General features: G+C 40.0%; 1 protein-coding gene across 1 annotated transcript in view; it reads left to right on the forward strand.

The window, feature by feature from the left end:
- LOC102427293 (arginine-glutamic acid dipeptide repeats protein) overlaps positions 1-17,236 on the forward strand; it is a 215,182-nt gene that overhangs the window by 48,240 nt on the left and 149,706 nt on the right. Inside the window, 2 exon segments of the mRNA XM_014447016.1 lie at positions 4,564-4,669; positions 5,959-6,055. Of these exon segments, the coding sequence (XP_014302502.1) occupies positions 4,564-4,669; positions 5,959-6,055 (203 nt within the window).

The following is a 17,236-nucleotide window of genomic DNA, read 5'->3' on the forward strand; positions in this document are numbered from 1 at the left end:
TGTGTTGATAAAAATGAATCAGTATCCCTTTAACAGCAGCCTCCTGTTTGCTTTTCCTGTCTCCATTGCCTACTTTCTCCCTTTGTTCATTATCTCATTCTGAATGTTTAATTTCAGTTCCGAATTTTTAACTCATTAATTCTCAGCCTGTTGGCTGGCATTCAAAGCTCTAGATGTCCTCCTCTGCTCCCAAACACTTAGGCTAGCTTTTTCCTAAATCCAGGTGGGGATGGGTTTGTCTTCTGTTAAACTCTTTATTTCCTTAAATTTACACAATCCCTCATTTCAAAGAAATCCTGGCCAGGCATGTGGAAGAATCCACAATTTAACCCAGAATCAGCTGCTCCCCCTTTTTTGCACTGAGCCACTGCTGTTGAAACTATTTTAAGTAGATTGGAGGTGCTCCTGTTTGGTGGCTTCCAACCACCTGGACTCAGACAAAATCAATCAGTCTCTCCTCTCTTTAAAGATAAAATAGTGGGAAATGATTTACTTCCCAGTGGGCTCTTCTCTGTATTCAGAAATATACCCCAGGGTGCCTTCACGTAGGAAGCTTCTCACCACATTCCGTTTAAAATGTGTCATTTATAACCACTTTGACCTTTATGCAATTGTACAATTATATCACTAGTCAATAATGAGGCATATTTGTCAGATATACTTGATATGCTTCTTGAATTGTTGCAAAACCGAAGATACATCCACCTAATTTGCTACATGATTTGTTTTTTTATTGCTATTGCTCGCCTGCTTTTTGTATTGGAGAAAAGCAAATTTATAAGCCACTTCTTATTATAGCTTGACTTCTCTTTTCATCTGTAAAACAGTGGTGGTAATATCCAGCATTTATTGAGAGCCAACCCACTCTACTTATATTCATTTATTTAATCCTCACAACCTAAAGAGCTAGAGACTATTATTTTTTCCTCATTTTACATATGAGAAAATTGAGGCTTAGAAGAGTCATTTGCCCGAAGTCACACAGCTTAGTAAGTTGCAAAGCCATGATTTAAACCCAGTGGTTTGGGTTGAATCAGATGACCTCTGAGTTCACTTCTACCTTTAATTTTCTGTGATTTTGAGCAGAATCTGACTGCCGAGTAGCGGGAAGAAGATGATTTCCTGTGGCTCACATTTGAGCAGCACCCCTGTGTCTGAGGGGCTTTGGTAGCTTTGTGGGAGAGGGGTTTACGCTCTGCTCCCTTCTGGTGTTCCTCCGTGCACTGCAGTTAGCTTCCATGGAAGATGACATTTTATTTTATTTTATTTTTTTAATATATTTTATTGATTTTTTTACAAAGAGGAAGAGAGAGGGATAGAGAGTTAGAAACATCGATGAGAGAGAAACTTCGATCAGCTGCCTCTTGCACACCTCGTACTGGGGATGTGCCCGCAACCAAGGTACATGCCCTTGGTCGGAATCGAACCTGGGACCTTTCAGTCCACAGGCTGATGCTCTATCCACTGAGCCAAACCGGATAGGGCATGAAGATGACATTTTAATTTGTAAAACCTTTTTAGGGTGGTAATGTTGGCTAATGCCATTATGTTGATGTAGAGAAAACACCCCTAATCCCATCTTATCTACTTGGTTTTGTCTGGGGAAGAAATCTAAGCATAAGCAAGATGGAATGGGACCATAGAAATAATTTTGTTCTGTCCCTTCACTTGTCATGTAGCTTGGTGACTCCACTAAGGCCCCCCCCCCCCCCAGGACCCCCGGATTACCTAATGTCAGTTGAGTACTCTCTAGAACAATTTACTGCCTCCCTTTATAGATGTTTAATCTTTAACCAAATTTCTGATCTATTTAGGAAGAGTGTATCTATTTCAGCTACTTAAGTTTACTTTAGTACCTTTGTTGTGTTATATCTGTGCAATCAAGTGTCTGGAGGCTTTTTAATGCAATGCTGCCGCTCGCTGGTTATTGAGTAGTACTGCATTAGAAAGTCCAATAGGCTTTCCGCTGCCTCTGTCAAGTCTAACATTAGGAGTCCTAAGTCTAGGTACAAAGAAACCAGAACAGTAATTTTGTGTGTGTGTAATAATTAACTGTTTGGGTCAGAAGATAACATAAATATTATACTTCAAGAACCACTGCCGGGGTTCTGAAAAATAGACATTGTACAGTTGCCAGTTATGTTACCTTTAAAAGGTTGTTTCTGTTGCCTGTGGTCCATGTTCTTCACCTGATAGTACTTGACCTAGGTTTTAGTCTTACCATTCTGATTTAGCTTTCATTAAAAAGGAAACTGTTAGACCTTTGGTTTTCAACTGGGGGTAATCTGTCCCACAGAGGACATTGGGCAATGCTTGCAGGCACTTTTGGTTGTCACAGTGAGCGGGAGGGTGCTACTGGCATTTAGTGTGTCTGGAGGCCAGGGATGCTGCTCAGCATCTCACAATACACAGGACAGGTTCCACACTGGCCTCGCTGGACCAGATGGCAACAGTGTGGTTGAGAAGCCCTGTATTAGACAGTATGTTTACTTAAGTGACTTTTAGCCCCGAGTGCCATCAACCAGACTGTCCCTCCGCCTGGTTTGTTTGTTTCCATGATGAGTGCTCTCATCCTGGGCCTGCTTTTTGTTACCTTGTCTAGGAATGAAACGGTAGCCCTCTGGCTGCTCTCCTGTGTTTTGTGTCAGCATGGGCTATTGGACCCCATTGGTCAGCAGTGGGCTAGTGGACCCCATTGGTCAGCAGTGGGCTAGTGGACCCCATTGGTCAGCAGTGGGCTAGTGGACCCCACTGGAGGCCAAACTACAGTCAGGCATTGGTCAGCAGTGGGCTAGTGGACCCCACTGGAGGCCAAACTACAGTCAGGATTCAGGTTCTTTTCAGTACCATGCAGAACATTTTCTGTGCTGCACACAGATGGACCATGTGCATGTGGATATGTCTTGTATTTTCTCTTTCTCTATATCTTTCTTGGGTGTCATCCTTTGCCTAGAAAGAATCCAATGAAATATTTTCCATTTTCCTAGGTTAGATTTTACCTCCTTCATAATTCCCTGCTGGAAGTAATTGCTCTTGTACATAACCTCCTATATATAACATTTATTCTTATTACTTAACATACTGATTTGTCCTCATCTTCCCACCTGCAGTATAAACAGTGTGGAATATAAAGTGCAAATTGGATAGAAAGTAAAGATACCCATTATGTAGGATTATTCTTTGCATACAATCTGTTTTATTGAAACCAGTAATGCTGTCCTATTTTTATAAGCCTGTCTGTTCGGCACAATTAATTGTAAAGGAGGAACGTGGATGTTTATATTTACTTAGGAATAGATTTCTTCACATTTGCATAGAGTCAAGACTTTTGGTAGTTTTTCTTTCTGTTCCTTTAAATGGCTTAAATATTCTACCAAAGGTTTTTTGTTTGTTTTTAGTCTTACTGGCATTTCAGTGAAGAATATATACATTTTTCATATACTATATATGTATACACACACACACACACACACACACACACGTCATTTAAGCAGGAAGCATAATGAAGGCTCCATTGACATATTTGAGAATTTAGTCATCTCCTTTATAAACATGAGGCGTTTCTCAGATTGAAGTGCTCATTCATTTCTGACCCGCTGACTTGTGATGACAAGGAAGAAGCTGCTAAGAGTGATATTGCATTCACCTTGGGAAGTGTCTTAAGGCCCTCCCTGGTTGGGAAGCTATTTCATGAGGCCACAGAAGCCTAGTGATCTGGCATGTTGAGATGTTTCCCAGCTGGTGGCACAGATGATGTACCTCATGGTGTAGCCTTCAAATGGAAGGGCAGCGTTTGATACTGCATTAGGAACAAAGTTAACTTTTATAGCTAACAAAGTTACGTGTTTTACAACATCTATGGGACCCTGATCATCATAGAACTCTCATTATTCACAAATACTTATATACAAGGTGTTCAATTCTCTGCTAATTCAAAGATAAATAAGCCAGGGTCCATGTTTCATGGACTCTCAGCACCTTCATCACTACTCGTAGCTTGCTGTGTTAGTCTGCCATGTAGCAATAACTGCAAATTAAGTGGCAGGAAAGTGGAGGGAGAATGTAACTCAGTCTGGGTGATTAGCGAACCCTGGAGAGATGACTGTGCCAGGCCTTGTTGGGTAAGTTCTTTGTAACGTATTGCCCTTAATGGCTTCACAGTGTTTATAAATATTTATAAATAACACAGTTAATAAATATTTAAAATGGTCAAAAATTAAGATAGGAGCATGTATTCATGTAGAACTATGTAGTTAATGCCAAATAAAAATATATAACATTGAATAAGTTAAACTGGGGATATTTATAGATTCAAGTTTGCTTTCCTTTGTTTCCCTTTAATGAGCAACTTTGAGGGATCAGATCAGAGGGGGTGCTGTGGCTGTAATTTAGAAAAATAAAATTTGACCTCGTTATTGACATGTATTTTTGTGGTCCTGGTGGAATTTGTGTGTTTCCCTCTCTGCCTGTCCATCTGTTTCCAGGGACTGTGTTCATGGGTATGGTATGCAGCTGTGGGCACCTGAAACCCTGTTCCTAATGCTGTTAGATTTTCCTTTTCAGAGTAAGAGGGACCACCTACTCATGAACGTCAAATGGTACTACCGTCAGTCTGAAGTTCCAGATTCTGTGTATCAGCATTTGGTTCAGGATCGACACAATGAAAATGGTAAATATGCCCTTCATAGCTTTGGACAAAGTTTGTTCTGAAAACATTTATTAAATGGAGATCACTACTATGAACATTTTTCTAAAATAGCTTCTTATAAATAGGACGTTAGTGGAATACTCACTTTCTGCTGAGTTCTTTCGTTATTTTTGCCTTTAAAAGGAAAGAACCTGAGCATGTGCTATGACATCTTCCTTGTAAACTCGGATAGAGATAGGTCTTTTTTGGAAACGACAGTAACTTCTTTTTCTTGCCTAATGATGAACTAATAATGCTTATAACCTACAGGATTGTATTTTATTTCTTTCCTCTTTTTCAACAGAGTCTGTATCATTGAAGTTCTCTGTATTCAGGGTTTGAACTTCAGTTTCAAAGCAAAGCTTTCCTGAATGTTTTGGAATTCAGCTTGCATCTTGACTTTCAGAACAATAGGAAGGTTGTTCAAGCATCTTTTTTCTTCCCCTGGCACTGTAGTGTCTGCCCAATAACTCCATTTACACATAAGATGTGAACATGAAATGTATATTACATTTGTTCAGATGTATAATAGCTCCCTTTCATTGATTTTTTTGAGAGGTGCTAGACCTCATGATAGCTGATTCACATTTGTTTCCCATTAATTATATGTCGCTCCCCACTTCCAGATGAGGAAAATGAGGCTTAGAGATCCTGAGGAAGTTGCCAAGGCCAGCTCTCTCCTTGATGTCTGTGCCCTTCACTCTTCACACTGCTTTTGGTGATAGGTTTTAATTCGACCAACCATCATCACAAATAGTTTTGGAGAATGATAAAATGATATTCTTTCACATCTTACTACTTATTTTCTCCTTTGAAGCTATAAAAATTTCTGTTAATGCAGTTAAATTATGGTTTGTTATTAAAAAGAATAACAGTTACTCTTTTCAATGGAAACTCTTGATTTCACTTCATCCTGGACTGTTTAGCAATAAAAAGTAAGATGGACAGGATAATTAAATATTTAGTAGTTTACAAATTGCTAAAATGCAATAGTTGTTTCTTCCCTTTAAAAAAAATTTGTGCTTATTGCATTTCAGCAAACTGTGGGAACTTTAGTAAAAGGTATAAAACACACCCAGCAGAATATTTGTTTTTGTTATTTCTGCTCTACATTATTCCTCTTCTCTGTTTTGTTTTGCTGACCAGGCCTGGTTATTTATTGTGCTTTCTTTAGTGGGAGGTGACCCTGAAAGAAAAATTTTGTAAAATTTTCCTAATTGTTTTGGGACACTCAGTTTTAATGTCCTCTTAATGAATTGCTTTTTTGACAGACTCTGGAAGAGAACTTGTTATTACAGACCCAGTTATCAAGAACCGAGAGCTCTTCATTTCTGATTATGTAGACACCTACCATGCTGCTGCCCTCAGGTAAGTGCAGAGGTGTGGTCTCCATGAAGAAGTCATGGAGTGTGGGAGGCTAAGCTGTCCTGGTCTCTCTTGAGAATCGTGCTGATAATCAGATGACTCCTGTGGTCTCTGGCCAACATTCCAGTGTTAACTCTGTGTATTATTGGGGTTTGGGAGGTTGCCTGTATTTTCACTAATTTGTTGGGGGGTATAGGGACGGGACTCTTTTTTTTCCCTATTTCATGTTTTTATACCCTCTCTAAAGTTTTTTTAAAAATCTGTATTTCCTTGAAAATTATTATCCTGGTATTGGTCACTAAAGTATTTAGGGTGAAGTGTTTCGATGATCTGCAGGTTAGTCCCTAAATATTCAGTCACTGTTCTGCCTAGGACAGGTGAAGAAATGGAGGAAACAAAGATGACAGCATGTAATTAATTGAGCATGTGATTATTAATCTAGGCAAAGTTTGTAGGAGTTTCATTGACCTATTCTTTTAGTTTTCTGTATGTATGAAAATTTTTCTACTAAAAAGCTCAGATAGGGAGAATATATTGAAGACTTTGTTCTGAGGCAGAAGGTAACACTGCAGGTTACTCTTATGTCTGATAATTACGCCAAAAAGTGACCATTAGCCCCTACTTTGCGCCACCTGGTATTTTGTTTCTTCTGTCCCTTTCAAGAAAAGGATACACGTATATTCTGGCATATTTTGTTTATAAGTGGAGGACTTTGGGCTTCTTAAATGGTAGAAGCAGTAAGGCAAGTAATAACTTTCCCCACTGGAAATGGTAAAGTGATTTGATGGATGAACTACTTTGTTGTTAAAAAATATAGTTGTTTATTTTCCCCAAAAATGCCATCGGGATATGCTGGCTTTTAGCTTATCTACAATGAGATACAATAATTTCTCTATTATGTTGCTCAGATGGTATTCAGTAAAACCATCTGGAGTTTCTTGTGCAAAGCTACATAGCTAAAGCCAATTATTTCAAGGCAAATTAGCAAAACTTTTAATATAGGGCAGGTTTTGGCAAACTTTTGGGGCAGATAATCTTTCATATGGTCTCTGTTACAACCACTCAGCTCAGCCATTGTAGCACAAAGCCTCAGGCAGCGTGGTTGAGTGGCTGTGCTCCAGTAACACTTGTTTGTGGACACAAATCTGAATTTAATTTAATTTCCACATGTCAGGAGGTGTATTACTCTTCTTTTGATTTCTTTTTTTGCCATTAAAAAATGTAAAAGCCATTCATAGTGCATGGGTTCTACAGAAGCAAGCGTTGGGCCAGATTTGGCCTGTGGGCCATAGTTTGCCAAACACTGCTGCAGGGAAGAAGTGTGCGTGGTTAGAGTTGGCTTCCTATGGGACTTCATAGATAAACTTGGAGAATTCCCGTGGTGTTTTGTAAACTTCTTCCAAAAGACCCACAAGCTTTTTGTGACGGTGGCTTATGGATCTTAAGCTTGCATGCTGAACAAGAAAGTTAATGGAAAGTTGGATAGATGGATGGAACCATTACATTGTTAGCTAAGACAAGTAGCTTGATCCTGGGATTATTTCTTATCCTGCTTTGCATGCTTTTCCCTCTTTTTCCCATCTTGTTTCATTGGTTGAGATAAATGATTTCAAGCAATTTAGAGTTGAATTCAAGTTAAAGGAGTAAAAATATGAGATATATATGTAACTCTGGTTTTTCAACGTTTTCATGTAATTGCTTAAAATGACTACATTTGAATATTTATCAGAAGTTATTAAGATTTGTAGAGTCTTTATTTTTCATTTTTAAATCCTTACCTGAGGATTTATTTGCCATGTAATTTATTTTTCCCTTAAGATAATGTTTTATTGATGGTCAAAGGATCTAGAGCAAGGATGTCAAACTCACAAGCCTCCTGCGGCCCATAACGAATATTTTTGCGGCCCAGCCAATATAACGGCACATAAGAAACATTTTAGCTGAAACTGGTTTGGCTCAGTGGATAGAGCGTCGGCCTGCAGACTGAAGGGTCCCGGGTTCGATTCCGGTCAAGGGCATGTACCTGGGTTGCAGGCACATCCCCAGTGGGAGATGTGCAGGAGGCAGCTGGTCGATGTTTCTCTCTCATCGATGTTTCTGACTCTCTATCTCTCTCCCTTCCTCTCTGTAAAAAATCAATAAAATATATTTTTAAATAAAAATAAAAAAAAGAAACATTTTAATAAAAATTTCATAACTTAATTTTTACAATATCCTGTTATACATAATTATTAATAATGAACTACAACGTTCGCTAATGATTTATTACTATAATGGTGTTGCATTCATTTCCCTTACGCGCGGGTGCAACATTTCTCTCCACTAATACTAGCAGCGAATATTTTAGCAGCTGATTGTCATGTCATTAGTTTTGTACTGACTCGTTTGGTGTGCGCAACAGGAAAGATTTCGCTTTCGGAGAACAAGAAAATCGGTTTATTTGCATTATGCTTATTAATTTGTGCAGTTATTCAGTGTCTGGTAAGTTAATGTTCAAGAGAAAATATTAATTTTTATTAAAACGTTCTATTATTGTATGTCAACAATTGCTCACTTATTTCAGCCTTTTGTATTCAGCATGCCTCTATCAAAATAAACCTATGTCTCTATGAAAATTGAAGCTTTTATTTTTTTGCGGCCCACATAAACTTAAACCTTGTTTATTTGGCCTGTGTTAACCTTTGAGTTTGACATGCTTGATCTAGAGCCGTGATAGCAAACCTTTTGAGCTTGGCGTGTCAGCATTTTGAAAAACCCTAACTTAACTCTGGTGCTGTGTCACATATAGAAATTTTTTGATATTTGCAACCATAGTAAAACAAAGATTTATATTTTTGATATTTATTTTATATATTTAAATGCCATTTAACAAAGAAAAATCAACCAAAAAAAATGAGTTCGCGTGTCACCTCTGACACGCGTGTCATAGGTTCGCCATCACTGATCTAGAGTGATAGCTTTGTGATTGGGCTGTGAACTGTGAGCTGGGCAGCGCACTTTTAACAATGAATTCTCCCACACTGGTTGTGGCGAGCAGCATGGGAGGGCATACACGTTTCATCAGCTTGAGGCTCTTTTCCAACATTTTTTTGTTGCTGTTAATCCTCACCCCAGGATATTTTTAAAAAATATATTTTATTGATTTTTTTACAGAGAGGAAGGGAGAGGGATAGAGAGTTAGAAACATCGATGAGAGAGAAACATTGATCAGCTGCCTCCCGCACACCTCCCACTGGAGATGTGCCCGCAACCAAGGTACAGGCCCCTGATCGGAATCGAACCCGGGACCCTTCAGTCTGCAGGCCAACACTCTATCCACTGAGCCAAACCAGTCAGGGCACCCCAGGATATTTTTCCATTGATTTTTAGAGAGAGTGGAAGGGAGGGAGAAAGACACAGAGAGAGAAACATTGATGTGAGAGAGACACATCCATTGGCTGCCTCCCTCACGTTCCCAGGGCTGGGATCGAGCGTGCAACTGAGGTACCTGACCTTGACTGGTATCAAATTTGTGACCCTTTGGTCCGTAGTTGATGCTCTATGCACTGAGCCAAACTGGCTAGGACTCTTTCAACTTTTTGATTATCTGCTTCCAATTTCAGGTGATTGTTAGGGGAAAAAAACACCCTAAGGTAGATCAGGTTACAAGCTATCACCTTACTAGGAATTCAAATTATAGGAATACTAGAAGCCCAGTGCACGAAAATCATGCATGGGTAGGGTCCCTAGGCCTGGCCGGCGATCAGGGCCGATCAGGGCCTTCCGGCTGCTGGCTGGGGCCTTCCTTCGTTCTGTGCCACCCCCTGGTGGTCAGCGCACATCATAGCGAGCGACCGAACTCCGGGTCCCCTGGTCGAACTCCCGAGGGGACACTTTGCATATTAGCCTTTTATATATATAGATATTTTAGAGTATATTTTCTGGAAGCCTGGGACCAAGAAACCCTAAACTAGCTGCTTAGGACTTCGGATCTTCTTTTCATCCCAAATTAGTCTATCTCCGTATTATGTTATGGTCACCCAGGATTATCCTATATAATAAAGGCTAATATGCAAATTGTCCCCTTGGGAGTTCGACTTACCAGGAGTTCAACTGCTTGTTGGGACGTGCGCTGACCACCAGGGGGCGGCATGGAATGAAGGAAGGCCCTGGCCGGCAGCTGGGGAAGGAAGACCCCTGATCGCCGGCCAGGCCTAGGAACCCTACCCGTGCACGAATTTCGTGCACCTGGTCTCTAGTAAATATATAATGATTGAAGTAGGTTAATTACATCTTTGTATAATTCCCCAACCATCCCATAGCATTTACAAAGTTCCTTTAGCTCCTGCAAGTTCTTACCTAAGGTGTTTCATGATCCCTCCGAGGTCTTAGTTTTGCAGTTTAAGATTTTAATCTGTTGTTTTTATACGTGAAGTAACTTCAACCTACAGCATTTTTATTGTTTTGTCTATACATGCTTAGTACTTCATTAGATACCATAACTTTACTTATCCATTCATCATATCACATGTAATTGAGCCACCAGTAGGGGAAAGATTCTGGATGTACTGAGGACACCTAACTCTGCCCTTGAATACCTCATGATCTTTTAAAAATTCTTTTATTTGGAGCTACTTGTAGACACACAGAAAACTTGTAAGAACTGAGTTTTCATATGTCCCTCCCCCAATCTTCCTCAGTGTTCACATCTTACATAACGATAGTACAGTTATCAGAACCAGGAAATTTACATTAGCCCAATACCGTTTACCTAAAGACCCTATTTGATTTTTGCTAATGTTTTACTTCATTCAGGCTCAGGCTGCTATAACAAAATACCGTAGACTGGAGGCTGGAAGTCCGAGATTGGGGGGGGGCCAGCATTTTGAGTTCTGGTGAGGGCCCTCTTCTGGTTTGTACACTGCCGACTTCCTGCATCCTCACATGGCTGGGAGCAGAGAGGGGAAGCAAGTTTCCAGGCCAGCACCACAAGACCCATTTTATCCTTCCTCTTTCCTTTGTAACTTCTTCCTTCAGCAGCGAAGAACACGTTCTTATTGTTTAGAATATATATTTACTTATTTTTATTCAGTTCTGGAATACACACAACTTAGTTTCCAAATTTGTAACCCATGTCCCTGTGAAAAACACATTTACTGACTAAATTTTTGTCTTTAGTCTTATCTATAATAATAAAAGCGTAATATGCTAATTAGACCAGACAGCCGAATGACCTTCCGGACGAAGCTGGGGCTGTGAGGGCCGAGGCAAGGTGCCACGGCTGCGAGGGCTGAGCCCTTTGCATGAATTTCGTGCATTGGGTCTCTAGTAGTATATAAGCATGATACTGTTTTCCAAAGTTGCTTACATATGTAAATTTTGTTTTTACATACCTTCCTAAAGGTGGTTGTGCTATTCATTTGTAATATGGTTAAATTCATTTGTTAGACTTGGCATTCCTTTGGTTCCTTCTGGTTGATTTGGACTGTTTGTTTATTTTTTGGGTATGCAAAGGTTTGTGGACTATTGCTGTGGTTGGTACTAAGGGCCAGAGCTGTACAAAGTTATATCCTCCACCCCTGCTGTTATGATCTGAGTTCCCACTGCTTTCTCACCCACCTACTGTAGGTAACTGATTCCTTTACTTCTTATTCTTATTGCATTTTCTCTTCACAAATGAGCAAATACATGTCCATCTTACCTAATAATAGACAAACATGTAAATTGACCGTCCCTCCACTACACTCACCAGCCAATCAGGAGAGCATGCAAATTAACTCAACAAAGATGGCGGTTAATTTGCATACCTAGGCACAAAGTGGCAGAGTGAAGACTGAAGGCTCCGGGCTGGAGCAGCGAAGGCTGAAGGCTCCGGGCTGGCGCAGGGAAGGCCTGGGTCCCGGGTGCCGGAGGAAAACTGGTGCCGGCAGCCAGGGGAAGGGAAGGCCTATTGCGCGACTCTCTTCATCCAACAGGCCTCTAGTTTTATTATAATCTCTTCTTTCTTATCTGAAGGGTAGCATACTATAGATACTCTACTTTGCTTTTTTCACTTAGTGTCATGTTCTGGAAATTGCTCCATATCAGTGCACAGAGAACTTCCTCATTCTTTTTTGACAGCTGCATAGTACTCCATTCTGTGGATGTACCATAGTTTATTCAACTGTGCTTTCCTATATGGGCAATTCAGTTTCCAGGGTGTTCCAATCATAAGTGATACTGTGGTGAATATGCTTGTGCATATGCTGGGTTAAAAGGTTCATGTATGTGTGATTTCCCTCCAGAAAACATATGCCAGTTTGCATTTTCTCCAACAATGTATGAGACTTCCTGTTTTCCCAACAGAATGTGTTGTCTTTTTTTTTTTTTTAAGTATGCCAGTCTGATAGGTGAGAAATCGTATCTCAATGTTGTTTTACTTTTTTTTGCTAACAGTGAGTTTGAGCATTTTTTTCATATGTATGAAGGATAATTTTGCTGAGAGTGAATCATCTGTTTATGTCTTCTCTACTTGTCTTTTTCTTTTTGTCTCTTGTGTTTTAAAACTTTTTCATATATCTGTTGTATGTTGTAGATATTTTCTCACACTTCTGTCACTTTTATGCGTTTTTTAAATTATGCAGAGGCTATTTTTATCTAGTCACATTTATCAGTCTTTTATTTCCTCAGGATTTTGAGTCATAGTTAGAAAGCCTTTCCCTACACCAAATTTAAAGAGGAATTCTACCCTGTTGTCCCAGCACCATTTACTTAAGAAGTCTGTCTTTACCTCTGCAGCTTGAGATGCCACCTTTGTCATAGATTCTTTTCCATAAGTATTCTGGACTTGCCATTGTATTTCCTTCTGTCTCTTTATGTGCCACCATCACAGTCTTTGAATTATAGAGGCTTTAAACTATGTTTTATTGTCTGATAGAGCTGGAGTCTCCCCCCACCCTTTTCAGGTGTTTGTTTTCCCATGTGAATTTTAGTATTAACTGTTTCACTCCATAAAGCCGAGACTTGGCATTTGTATTAGGATTGCATTGAATGTACAGGCAAGCTGTGGGGAAATGCCATGAGGGTTTTCCAGCCCGAGAGCAGGGGGGTTTTCCCATTTGTTCATGTTTCCTGTTACCTTTCAGGAGTGTCTGAGGAGTGTTCCTCAGAGACATTTCCCCATTCTTGTTACATTTATTCCTACACATTTAAACCCATAGGCAAATATTGCTCTGTAGACCCTAGCAATAGAGAAGACACATTCTTCTATGTACCTTGGTGTATTCTTAAAAAATGATCATATATTAGGTCACAAAAAAACTCTCCAGTTAAAATGGAATAATAATAAAGTTTACAAATAAAAACAAAGAACAGAAAGGTCCTTTCATCTGGAAATTTAAAAGGTCCTATTATTAACAACTCCTGGCATAAGGGGAAACACAAATTTAAAATGATAATACAAATACTATAAACCGGAATGTATGGCATGCATTCAAAGCAATGATTAGAGAAAAACTAGAGAAACACATTGATATGAATAAAAAATAAAATTAAATGAATTCAATTTCCAGCTTAAAATGATAAAAAGAACAACAAATAAATAAAAAGAATGCACTGCTCTTTGCTAAATGTATATAGAAGAAATACTTAAGACAATTATATTTAGAAAGTGGGGAAGCACAAGGACTTGAGTGGAAGCAGTGTTGTATATTGTTATACTTAGAGCAACCACTGAGAAAACTATACAGAGTGATATACTAAAACACTGTAAATAAATCAAGATGGAATCTTGAAAAATGTTCAGATAACCCATAGGAAGGCAAGAGAGGCAGAAGAACTAGAAACAGAAGAGGCTTAAAATAATCCTATGCCTGTCATTAATCAAATGGCTTGTAATAGACAACACACTTACTGTTTCAAAATCTTTCCCCCCTTTATTTTCAGGTAAAAGTGAAATACCTGTAAGCAAACACGCTGCTATAAGCATTCTGCCATCCTCATCAGTTTCTCTGAGGTTTGCCTGTGCTTGGGGATAGATGAAGACTTTCCCAGGTTTGGGTAGTTTTAAGGGAATGAATTTCTGGGCCAGTTTCCATTTGTATCCTCTCCTTGCATAAGGCGGTTCTTTTCTCTCTCCCGCATCCCCTTCAGATGGCCACCTCCCACTGGCCAGAGGGCTCTTCAAATGCTGCACTTCCCAGCTGTGACGGCACCACACCACAGGGCTACCCACGCAGGTCTTTTTCAGGGAGCCCGTGTTACTCACTGATCAGTGAAAGACCTTAGGACACGGGCGTTCCTGCCTTGAGCCACGTTTCTGTTAACAGTGAAGTTTCACTTTAGAAATAGGGTGGCAGGACTTTAGGGGACTCCAAAACCAGCTGTTTCAACAAGGGGGGAGTGATGGCGATTTTCTCTGACCAGTCTCTCCTCCTGCATCCCACAAACTCGTCAGATGATGCACTGCTTTTGATAGAGAGCACGATGAGAAGGGGACTCTGGAAACAAAAGAAAGGGGTGCTTAAAATGTACACAGACACGCATTTTTAAATGTAAGCACTACTCTTCAGCAAGAGGTGCTGTGAAAATGCAGGTGGGCAAGAGAAGGGTCACAATCGGGAGTATATGAAACACAGTTCATTCTTATTAATTAATTACATTATTGTTTTCCATACTAACAACTGTCAACCTACTTTTTTACAGTTGCCCTACTCTGTATTTCAGAATGGGTGCCACCCAGTCAGAGCCATCCATGGTGGCCTTACCTGCTCCTGTCAGCCCTGTCTTCAGCTCTGCTCTGTACTCAGGGCTCAGTGCAGGAGGGCTCATTAGTGGGCAAATGTAGCAACTTTAAACAGCCACAGCTGCATGCTAATGACTGTCATTGTTTTATTTTCCCCTAATACTTTAAAAATATACAGTAAAATGCAGATTTTAAGTTTACATTTTCATAAATTTGTTTGACCCTAAGCAAGGCATGGCCCACCATGTGAGAAAGTTCCCTTAGCTACTTTCCACTCAAAACTTCCCACCCAGAAGCCAACAGCTATACAGTTTCTCTTACCATAAATTATTTTTGCCTGCTCCACAACTTCATATAAGTGGAATCATGCTGTATGTACTTTTTTGTGTGTCTGGCTTCTTTTTTTAATATAGTTTTATTTATTTCAGAAAGTAAGGGAGAGGGAGAGATGGAAACATCAGTGATGAGAGAGAATCATTGATTGGCTGCCTCCTGTACACCCCCCACTGGGGATTGAGCCTGCAACCCCTGGCATGTGCCCTTGACCGGAATTGAACTCAGGACCCTTCAGTCCTCAGGCCGATGCTCTATCCACTGAGCCAAACCAGTTAGGGCATGTCTGGCTTCTTTTGCTTAATATTTAATTTTTGAGAATTTTCCATGTTGTGCTATGTATCAGTAGCGCTTTCTTTTGTATTGTTGTGTAGTATTTCATTATACAAATACACAAGGATTTGTTTACCCATTTCCTTGCTGGTGGGCATTGGGGCTATTTCTAGGCTAGTATGAATAGAGCTGCTATGAACAAAAACAAAAAAGCGCAAAGACAGAAGTAATAACAATAAAAGCAGAAGTTAATGAGAAAAATACTAGATCCAAGTCATCAAATTCTTTAAAAAACTCTAATATCTCATTAAAAATACATAATGACCAACTGGAATTTATTTCAGGAATGCGGAGTAGGTTACTATTGAGACTGTTAGTAGCATTTATCATGTTAATAAAGCTAAGGGAAGAAATGGATCTCTAAAGGCTAAGATTATGGTATGATCATTTCTAAAGCTAGTATCATAGTTAATGGAACACCCAAGAAACATTTCCACTGGGATCAGGAAGCAGGCAAGGATGCCTCCTATTTCCACTACTTTCCACGTTGTATTAGAGGTTTAGTACAATTAGAGGCTTAAAAAACGGTAAAGAAGAAGTAAAATTACGTTTATTTACAAATCAGATAGCATATCTGGAGAATCTCAGAGAATCAATGATTAAATGATATCAAATACTAAAGAATTCAGTCAATTAACAGGCTATTCATATAATTAAATGGGAAGCAAATAGAGGACATGTAAGTAATGGTAGATTAAAGTCCTGTATATTACAGCTTCATTGTCATTTATCAGATGATACTTCTATTTCTACTGCTTTTGTCCTTCCCTAAGCCAGTTGGGTTGCCCTCCCGAGGGAACATTGGCATTCCCTTGAGATAGTTTTGATTGTCCCCATGATGTCTGTGGGTGCTGTTGGGTAGAGGCCAGGAATGCTGCTGACTACAGGATAGCTCCTGACAATAAAATGTCAGCAGAGCTGAGACTGAGAAACCCTGGCTTAAACATATTTGATTTCTAATGCCTATGTTTAGAATTGTGGGGTGGTAGGGTTTTTATATTTCTAGTTAATACATTAATTACTCAAGTTTAAGGGTTACCTTAAATTTGAGAAGTAACAAAGAATAATAAAAGAATTACTTTCCTTTAGTAATGGACAATGATGGTGAAAATAGCTTATTTTACATAGCACTGAGCAGTAGACGTCTTCATAGACTTCTTATTTGATCTTAATGCTGTTATGATTGGTGCAGTAGGTCCTTTTATCCCTGTTTAACTGGCGAAGGAACTTACCTGTTTCTTCTTGGATTCAGGGACTAAATCACTTCAGATAGGAGGGCAGTAAGGTGCAGAGTGAGTGCATTCTTCATCTGTAAAAGTGATCTTACCCACTTTCCTTAATTCCAGCTAAACACTGGACGTGTGGTCCTGGGCCTGAAGAGTTGATGCTTAGTCTGTATTGTCTTGTATCTTGTTGTAGCTGCGAATTCGTGCTTCTAATAGAACTTTCTGCAATGATAGAAATATATAAATATGTGCTGTTTAGTGTGGTGGCCATTAGTCACATGTAGCTATTTAAATATATACATATATATACACACACTAGAGGCCCGGTGCATGAATCGTGTGTGGGGGAGGGACCACCGGAGGTTGGCTGGCCTGGGGGGAGGGACCGCAGGAGGTTGGCCACCAGCCCCAAGGAGGGAGCCAGCCCTTGGCCCCCCTGGGAAAGGGGCTGCATCTGCTGCCACCCATCCCTGGTTCCCCATCCCAGCCCAGGACCGAAGGCTCCGGTGGGGTCGGGAGAGGAGGCGATGGTCGCCAGGCCAGGCATGGAAGGAACAGATGCCGGATGCCAATGCCAACGCCACCAAAGGC

Source organism: Myotis lucifugus, unplaced genomic scaffold, assembly GCF_000147115.1.
Source record: "Myotis lucifugus unplaced genomic scaffold, Myoluc2.0 scaffold_603, whole genome shotgun sequence".
Classification (NCBI taxonomy): domain Eukaryota; kingdom Metazoa; phylum Chordata; class Mammalia; order Chiroptera; family Vespertilionidae; genus Myotis; species Myotis lucifugus.